General features: G+C 42.9%; 1 protein-coding gene across 1 annotated transcript in view; it reads right to left on the reverse strand.

The window, feature by feature from the left end:
• TMC7 (transmembrane channel like 7) overlaps positions 1 to 9,645 on the reverse strand; it is a 20,964-nt gene extending 11,319 nt beyond the window's left edge. The window contains exons 1-6 of the mRNA XM_026704244.2: positions 9,493 to 9,645; positions 6,968 to 7,205; positions 6,014 to 6,162; positions 4,784 to 4,948; positions 4,221 to 4,306; positions 1,904 to 2,049 (exon numbers count right to left, since the gene is read on the reverse strand). Of these exons, the coding sequence (XP_026560029.1) occupies positions 1,904 to 2,049; positions 4,221 to 4,306; positions 4,784 to 4,948; positions 6,014 to 6,162; positions 6,968 to 7,205; positions 9,493 to 9,541 (833 nt within the window). The 5' untranslated portion in view covers positions 9,542 to 9,645. The remainder of the gene's footprint in view (positions 1 to 1,903; positions 2,050 to 4,220; positions 4,307 to 4,783; positions 4,949 to 6,013; positions 6,163 to 6,967; positions 7,206 to 9,492) is intronic.
• Positions 9,646 to 9,949: the final 304 nt, after the last annotated feature.

The raw sequence follows: 9,949 nt of genomic DNA on the forward strand, positions 1-9,949 counted from the left end.
GTGTGCGTTTTGTTTTAAAAGAAGAAAGCAGCGTTAGAAATTTCGGGATGGTGTTTATAATAATTATCTTCCTTAATAGTTACACATCTTGCTGTTAAATTAATCCCTAAGTATTTTACTTTCTTAGTAATCTGAATATCTATTCCCTTCATTTACTCTTCGTGGCATGGGATTTATTTTATCAATGCTTAAATAAGAAAGATGGAAGTTAGAAACAGGGAAACAAAATAAAGAAGGTAAGTTAAAAGAGATAAGCAAATATTATGATTAATACGTTGAATATTACTATTTTAATATTGTAGAATCCATACCAATGTAATGAATGATGTTGCAAATTTTGATTACTGTTCAACAAAGATATTTGCACCCGGACAACACACTGTTCAACTGAAGATGGAATTATTATATATTAAAAATTTAAAAAAATGTAATAAAGAAAAAAAAGAAAAAAGAAATTTCAGGATGGAGTTTAAAAATTCTACACAAACTTCCATGCCGGCTGGGGAACTCTGGGAGTTGAAGTTCACACATCTTAAAGTCACCAAAGTTGAGAACCCCTCCTACAAATAGCAAACTTACTTTGGATTGCTACAAACAAATACTCGGACAATGATGGATAACGCTGTCTGAATAGCGAGATGTCGGATTTGGGGAATTTATATTACAAGTAGTTCTCTCTTAAGATTAAAATTGAGCACAGCATTTGTTACTAAGCAAGCTTTGACCCATTTTACAATCTTCTTGCTGCATTTAAGTAAATCACTGCGGTTGCTAAGTTAGTCACCCAGTTGTTAAGTGAATCTGGCTTCCCGTTTGACTTTGCTTGTCGGAAGGTCACAAAAGGTGACCCCATGACCCCGTTGTCAACCCTGATCTGACTGAAGCCATTTTGGAACCTTTGCTGGAGCTGAGGGATAGGGAGGAGGGATTTTAGATAGCTGGGATTTTGTAGCCAAAACAAAATACTTTCTCTTGGGAATCAAGGACATTCTCACACCAGGTCAGAGGAAGGCGGAGTAATCTCACCTGGCAACCAGACCGTGCTGTGATTGGACCATGTGACCGATAGTTTTGAGAAAGTGGCAAACTTTTACTTTGAATGAGGTGAAAACCGCGGGAGACTTCAGAGTCGGTTTTCACCAGATCTGTGCCAACATGGTACTTCCAATAAAGCTATTCTTTGAGGGATCTACCTGCCTCGGAGTTTTGCTTGCTACGGCTCTCTTACTTGGGACCCTGACACCTGTAACTGTCACAAATATCAACCAGTTGTCGAGCGCCTGAGTTTGGATCACGTGACCACAGGACTCGTCATAAGTCACTTTTTTCCAGTGCTGATGTAATTTCCAACTATCACTAAATGAATTGTTGTAATTCAAGGACTACTTGCGCAGTTAGGTGGTCAGTGTCAGGGCTCCGGCATCCACCTCCATTTAATTCATGAGCAGCTTCTCTTAAGAGTTTAAAGGAGATTTATTAGGAGTAAACATGCCGGTGCTACCTGGGTGCATCTGACTCCGAAACACATCATTCATTTCACCCTTGAGCCTGGTTTTCCCCCTGCACTCCCTGGATGTATATTCTCCAATGGGACACATCCATAGCCAAGAGTCATTAATCATGCTCTCCAGTGATAATCTTGCACGCCAACAGCTTCGGCTGCCAAGGTGATTATCTATGAAGCATTTAAGGAATGCCCTACTTCCCCCGCTCTCTTCCCGCTGGCAACTCTAAAAGACCAGAGAAATATTTTGGAGTTGACAGTCAGACTATCTTACCCATGTCTTTTAAATACCCCAAAGCCCTTTAGAGTTCTTCAATCCTCAACTCTGCTCTTTTAGAGCGGTCGTTTCTATGGCCCCGGCTTGGCAAAAGGAAGGTCCATTTTCCCAGCAGGATTTACCGTTTGATAATCCAGACAAAGCTCATTGAGAGGTAAGCCAGCGTGATCAGCAAATATGCCAGTGGCACGTGGTACTCCAGCACACCCAGAGGTACGTTGTCCACCGAGTAATAGCCATAAAAGAGACTTGTCATTTCAAGGAACCCCTGCGAACAGAATTCAACAAAGGAAGGTCAAGCTACTCTATTCAGACTTGCAATGGGCAACGGCCAGAGGCTTTAGAAATATGTTCCAATACAGCAATCTGAAACCATCAAGGGCTGTCAGGTTGTAGCCAATACAATCCATTTTTCCCCTTCTATTTTTGGCTCATTCAGAAATCCAAGAGCAACAGAAGTCCAATCCTTCTGAAAGCACGGTTTGCATAATGAACGAAGCCATAGTCTGATTTCTTACGTTGCCTGAACAAAGGCAACCACCGGCTGCAAACTAATGGCTAGTAAGTAGGACTTTATTAGTCACCGACCAGCGTATGCATATAAAATCCATCTTAACTCTTACGTGCAATCACAGTGAAGGATCCAAAAGGCAACAAGGACTGATCTGTAAGCTAATGGCTTATAAACAATGGTTAGTATAGCATGTAGTGGGACTCCACTGTGTGGCCATTTAGTGGCCTGCTGAAAACAGCGGGTTCTTTAGGACTCAGAGACAATAGGTTCAATCTAGGGCGACATGTCTAAAATGAATACATTTTAAAAAGAGTTAGAGGAAAAAAACATATTAATCCACCTCTTTTCAACTTGCCAAGAACTTTAAGGTCAGCAACAGACCGTTGGCTGTGCAGCATTTTTCTTAGGATTTGGGCCCTATGCCGTGATTCAAATTCTCTTGGGAGCTTGTATAATCTTTCGGTATTTTTCATTCTTAAGCACAAAGTAAAAACTCTCTTGTTTCTTAAATAAAACATAACACCTGGAGGTTATGATTTAGTCAAAATTTCCACCTGCCAGAGGTATTTTTCAAGAAGAGGGGGTCCCCAGCAAACAACATTATCAGGATGATCTAATGATCTCCGGTCAAAAAATCGGGGGTTGCAGAGAAGTGATCTATCTTTTGCAACAGGTTTATGAGAACACCGCTCCTAGTGTGCTATCGTTGTTGCCCTCATGCCTTTAACAGGTGTTAGATTAGGGGGCTGGTGTCATCCTCTTTATCTTAAAGACTGCAAGAAGGAATAGAGATTAGAGATAAAAGACCCACAAGCAAAGCCTGACGCAATTCACTTTTTCTAAGCGTGTACCTGCGGAGGAACTGACAAACTAATTTAGCCAAGGTGGCTAAATACCCCTTAGTAGAGCAATCGTGTTATTAATTTTGGACAACAAAAAATTAGAAATCTGATTGCACCTTTTCTGACTCACAACATTCATTATTAAAGCATGCCACGAGCTGCAAATTTCTGTTTGCTAATTGGTTACAAAGAAAAACGCACTTTTGAAGCCCTGATTTTTTTTTCTTTTCTTTTCTTATATATGGAGAGGGGAAAAAAGATTTAGGATCGCTGTTCTTCCCCTAATGTCTTAGGATGGCAAGACACCTAGCTAAGAGTGGCTCATTAAGTAAGTTCCAACGTGGCTTAATAATATCTACTCATGTGAGCCAGACTGAAGGAGATCAAAGGATGTTGCAAAAATCTGGGAAGGAATCAGGGGGTCAGGATTCCGGCAGTCACCCCGGTGAAATCATGAGTCTCGAGCCAAACTTCCAAAACTTCAAGAGGATTTATTGGGAGTTAACATGTCTGGCACCGCCTAGGTGTAGCCGGCTGTGAGACATATCATTCATTGTCACCCTTGACCCTGGTTTTCCCCCTACCCTCACCCCCTGGGTGTATCATAATTTATATTCTCCAATAAGACACATCCATAGCTAAGAATCATCAGTCACGCTCTCCAGTTAGCATTTTGTTTGGCAGAAAATTCAGTCAGCTAGTTACTATCTTTGAAAACTATTTATGGAATGCACTTTCGATTTCCAAGCTGCTGAACTGTTCTTTCAAACCCCTTTCCCCCCTCCCTTTCTGTTGGCAACTCTAAAAAGACCATTGAAATATTTTATGAGTTTGACACAAGGCCGGTTCCAGCTTCAATTTACAAAAAAAGCAAAACTGGTATCTCTTTTTTTTTAGCACTAGAGGTAGAGGTAGAATTTTTTCAACCTTGCATATGAAAGGGAAAACACATATAGATATGTTATCATAAACAACTGGGAGCAATAGGGAAGACTTCTGGAAAGGAACACCTTTTTAATCAGATTCAATACTTTATTTTTTTTTAAAGCAGGAAGTTTTAGAAAGTTATGATCAAGTACTCACTGTGCCAGATAACAGATCTATAATGTAACTGTAGAAGTAGACCAGTCCCTTGGTGCTGACGATTGTATAAACAGTACATTTTGGCCCTGTAAGGAACGACATTCAGAGCAAAAATAGAAGGAAGAAAAACCTTGAATATTCTGACCAAAAGCTGCATCGAGCATAACCTGTTTTTCTACACTCAGGTACAGATAGTCCTTGTCTTATGACCACAGCTTGGATTGGAAATTCCATTGCACAAAGGCAAGGCGGTTGCTAAGTGAACTCCACCCGATTTTATTACCTTTTTTTTTTGCTATGGTTGTTGAGCAAATCACTGCAATTGTTAAGTGAATCTTGCCATTATTGTTAAGTGAATCTGGCCCCATTGATTTTGTTAATTGGAAGCTGGCTGGCCCAAATTTTGATCACAGGACCACAGAGATGCTGTGACGGTTGTAACGCGAGGACCAATCCAAAGCCTTTTTATTTTTCAGTGCTAAGTTCCAGTGGTCGTTTAACGAATGGCTGTAAATTGAGGACTAATCGGGTCCTGGAAAGGGGTTCAAAGAAGAACGAGTTACCTGTTTCTGGGGGAACTTTCACGTAACTGCCATTCACAACTCCGTATTTAACAAGAGCCGTCGGAAGGGTGATAAAGCTGAACAGGAGAAGGAAGATGATGACGTTTAATACCACCAGGAACCGCAGGAAAGAGAAGTAGGACTTCACCCCGGTGCCAAATTTCTCTACGAGAAAGAGAGAAGAATATTAGCATGGAAACATTCCAGCATTGCACAAACCAATCTTTTAAGGAGAGCATTCAGCATGAAGATATTCCAACAATCAGTTTACCTGACTCATAGCCCCCTTTGGTGATTTGATTTGAGGGCAGCTTTGCATGCCAATTGTGGCCTGTCCCATCATGGTTTGTACCTTAATCTAACTCCAGGAAGCAATTGATTATGATTACTTAAATAAATTTTAGGCAAACAAACCATTGGGTTGTTTCTCCTAAATGACACCCATAAAATAAAATATAATTTGCTGCGGTATCCTGATTTTTTCTAGGATGTTCTTTTTAGAGACACTCTGCCATGCCCCCCTGTCAGAGTCTGAATCTGAGGAGGAAGCTGACAAGGAGCGGGAGTATGGCTGTGTTGGCAGTGGAGGAGGCTGGGGAAGGGCAAAGTCCGGCTGGGCAGAGCAGGGAAGAGGTAGAACAAGGGAGAGGGAGTTCAGAGGAAGACCCAGGCCCACCCCCTCTTCATCCTATGGCACGCAGGGAGGAACGGAGAAGGGAGCAATGTGAGTTGCATGGCTTACGGGGGAGAAAAGGGCCCTGATTCCCTTCATTAGCCACACCTGGGAATGAAAGTTTAAAAGAACTGAATACTGCATGCGGCATGTGCTGGGAACAAAGGTGACTTTATCCTGTGTTGTCTTTGCTTATCTGTGTTTTTGGCATCTTCCCAACCGTGTGAGTTTTGCCCTGCCTTCACGTCTGGAATTCTTGGTCCTGCCCTGCCAAACTAATTACCTCAGTTTGATTTGATTGGATTTATAGTTACAGTTTGTGTTGACCATGTTTTGGACTTAATTCTCTGCAGTCAAAGGCTGTTCCTGGGAGAGTTCTTCTCCAGCCAGAAGGTAACCAGGACATTGGGGGCAAAGTTGGAGCTAATAAAGGGACTCTTATTGTTTATCTGACTGTGTTGCCTTTGTGCCACGCCCTGGGTCATCACACACTCAACTGGCATCATTAATCTTTTGTGCTGAGTAACAACTCAGAGTGCAAAAACCATAAGATTTACCCTCGATGCTACGGATGTCATATCTCCACAATTCCAGGTAAGAGATGACTTCTTTAATATTCTCTGTCATTCTTTTGAGTGATTTATTAGTTGCTTTCTTCCACTGATTCCACCTTGACTGGGATTGTATGTGTTTTTCTTCAAGCTCCCTGCTCAGAAAAACAGACATATTAAGGACATCTTTGGGATGAGCAAAATGCAGGTTAAGTTCTTCCATTACTCTAAGCATAACTTGGTTTCTTTGGTTTACTGGATTGTGTGAACAACAATTATTATACCGATTTATGGTTCACCCAGTTCTGGGAATCTCCCCAGCTGTTTTTTCCCCATAGACTCTATTTAAAAAAAAAACCACAAGATATCATTCATATTATTCTACCGAACTCTCAACAAATTCCCAGTAGTTTGTAGCTTAAGAACACAAATAAAAGATAATTGTGATGTTCACTAGACGAAAAGTTGTAAATCAAGAACTACCTGTATTAAAAGCTCTTCTAAAGCGTGGCATGCAAATGTGTTCCTGAACTTTTCAAGAATTTATTACACGGGTCTTCAAACTTGACAGCTTTAAGACTTGTGGACTTCAACTCCCAGAATTCCTCCTCCAGTCTTGTTAGCTCAGGAATTCTGGGAGTTGAAGTCCACAAGTCTTAAAGTTGCCAAGTTTGGGGACCCCCTGCCATACACCCTTTTTTGTGTGGGAGGCAGCTTGAAACACAGCATGCAATTTGGAAAATCTCAACTTGCCGATTGCAAGCAAATATTTAAATAGAGCTGCAAGTTTAAAGCAGTCCACCATGAGACCCCGTGGATTTCTTTTTACGAATGGGACTTAGATCTCCCCTAGAATCCGTTGCCAAATATCTGAAAAATTTGCTTTTTGTTTTGTTTTAACAAATAGAAAGGGACCCCAGGCCTATTCCTCTCTATAGTTTGCAGTGTTTCTATTTAAACCTTAGACGTCTCTTCTCCGCAAGGGGCAAGGCGCATTCTCTCAACGGACGGTCGAGGCTGACATTTCTTGATTCTATCCCTTGGATGAGATTCCTGGCCTCTCCAGAAGCCGATCGTGCAAAACTGTGGCAGTTATCCACATTTCCGGTTACTAATCTTCGTCTCCGCATAGATTGGTAACTGGGCAGTTCTTGGAGGAAGGTTACTGCTGGCACATGGGGGTCAGGAAGAAAAACATCTGCCAGAATAACAACAATAAATGACCTTTATCATTTGGTAGCATGTGGTCTTAAGAGGTACTCAATTGTTCACCATGAAAAAGGGCCGCTTAATCAGAGGGCCTTTTTTTTTAGCTTGCTTTTCAATTACAACAGGTGTGTCCACAGAGCAGGGCTACAGATTTAACATTTCACAGAAATTGTGGCTTTAATAAAACAACTCCTCAAACGTCATCATTGCAAGACATAAATAAACACCAGTTAGTGTAGAACATCAGGGTTGAACTGTGGGCTCCTTGTTGGTCTCTGAGCTTGTTGGTTTTCTTGTAGATCTTTCATGACCCAACTAGGCAACATCATCAGTGCAGCAGTCGGGTTGTGAAACATCGGCAAGAAAACCACCAAGCTCAGAGAGCACCAAGGACCCTACAGACATCAATTATTTTAGATACACCTCTTCCCATGAAGAGTAAAAAGAAATCAAGAGAACCACTTGAGATATTATTGAGGGAAGGATGAGAAAGGTAGGTTGACAAGCCAAATCTGACCTGGGTCATTATGCTACATAGAGAATCTCATTGGCTCGGGTTAAGCATGCTTTTTTTTAAAAAAAAACTTTATTAATTTTACAATTAAAATAAACAAACAACACATACACAAATATAGAAAAGAAAAAAAGAAACAGAGTTGAGAACTAAAAGAGGAAAGAGAGAAAGAGAAAAAAGAAGAGTAGAAGAAAAATCAAAAAGTGATTAAAAACAATTCCATCTTCGACAGTTTGTGGGTCATTATTTCTATCCTTATTTTATTCCATATTTACAAGTAATCCTTAATGCAAATATATAGTTACCACTACGATTATAGCTTATCCTTTTTTACAATATTATGTAGCCCATCTGGGTTAAGCATGTTAAGCCATGTTTGTTTAGCCACATTTTCTTGAACAAGCCCTACGGGTTTTCTTCACACAGAACAATGACTCAAACTCAACATTTTGGCTTAGCACCACCAATTAAATGCCAGATCCCTAATGACAATTTTAAAGGTCTGTTTCAGCATTTCCAATAAATCCTAAAAAGTTTTGCATTTCCCATGCTAGTTACGCTAGCTAGCTGGAGCTTATCAGCGTTGGCCTCTAAGTCCTGGAGGGCACCTGGTCACTTATCTTTACCAAAGATTATCCTTGTCATTGCAACAGCCCTTTCTTGCAACAGCTAAAGAGCAAGTGCCTGTCACTTGAGGGCTCAATTGCAAACACCCAAAGCCATGAATACCACCCAATTGGGTTTCAAAGAGAGAAGTATTCACTTTAAACCAGCTTGAGTCAAACTCAGATTCCCCAGTCCTGCCGAATAAATTCAGTATTAAAAATACAGATTCTTTGCAGGGGAAATAGACTCCGGATGGCTCCAGGATTCAAGCCTGAAACTGGGTTGGGGAATGAAAGACCACCAAGAAGTTGGGTTGGGGGTGGGAGACCACCACGGATCTGAATAATAGGGGATGGGAGCCCACGAGAATCTGGATTAAGGATGGGAAGACCATTGGGAATCTGGATTAGGAATGGGAGACTGGTGGGAACCTAGTTTGGGAATGGGAGACCACCAGGAATCTGAGGGTGGGAGACTACCGAGAACCTGAATTGGGGGTGGGGACCACCAAGAACCTGAATTGGGGGTGGGAGACCCCTGGGAACCTTGATTGGAAATGAGAGACCACCAGCAACCTGAATTGGGGATAGGAGACCACCAGGAATCTGGGTTGCAGTGGGAAACCCCTAGGAACCTAGCTTGGGGATGGGAGACCCCTGGGAACCTTGATTGGGAATGGGAGACCACCTGCAAGTTGACCTGGGGATAGGAAACCTTTGGAAACCTGGGTTGGAGATGGGAGACCACCAGGAATTTGAGTTGGAGATGGGAGACCAACAGGAATCTGGATTGAGGATGGGAGACCCCTGGGAACCTTGATTGGGAATGGGAGACCACCTGCAAGCTGAATTGGGGATAGGAAACCTTTGGGAACCTGGGTTGGGGATGGAAGACCCCTTGGAACTTAGGCTGGGGATGGGAGACCATCAGGAACTTGAGTTGGGGGATGGGAGGCCAACAGGAATCTGGATGGAGGATGGGAGACCACTGTGAACCTGAATTGGGGATGGGAGACCACCAGGAGTCTGGACTGGGGATGGGAGACCCATCGGGAAGAGCCAGGACAGGCGGTGCGATGCCTACGACCACCTCCCCTCGACCCAAAGGAGAAAAGTGTCCGTCCCCCCCCAGCCCCCTCCCGGCAGCCCCGACCCACCGTCGCTGCTGCCCTCGGCCGGGTTTTCCGAGCCCCGCCGCCCGCTCATGGCCTCCGCCAGCCGGCTCCCGCCGCACCCCGCCGCCCTTTCCTGCAGGCCTGGCCCGGCCTGGCCCGCCCCGCCTTAGCCGCGCTTCCGGGCCGGGGAGGCCTTTTGGGCGGGACGGGGCGGGTCCGTTTCGGGGTTCGGGCCTCGGGCCAGGCCGGGGATCCTGGTTGGGCCCCTTCCTTCCCCCTTTTCGTCTGGAAATTCTTTTTATTTCGCGTCCCCCTGAATAAATAGGTCCTCTTTCTGGACACGCGACGTTATTCCGTGATAAATGGCATTCATATAAACTGCTTTTTTTAAAAAAAAAAACCACCTTTCTCATTCATAGATTATATAGTCCATTTCTTCGTGAAATAAAAGCCTCCTTTTTCAGTAAATCCGGTTTTTATTTTATTTTAGTTTTATGTA

The sequence above is a fragment of the Pseudonaja textilis genome, chromosome 14 (assembly GCF_049901715.1).
Source record: "Pseudonaja textilis isolate UNSWEBS1 chromosome 14, rPseTex1.2, whole genome shotgun sequence".
NCBI classification, from domain to species: Eukaryota; Metazoa; Chordata; class Lepidosauria; order Squamata; family Elapidae; genus Pseudonaja; species Pseudonaja textilis.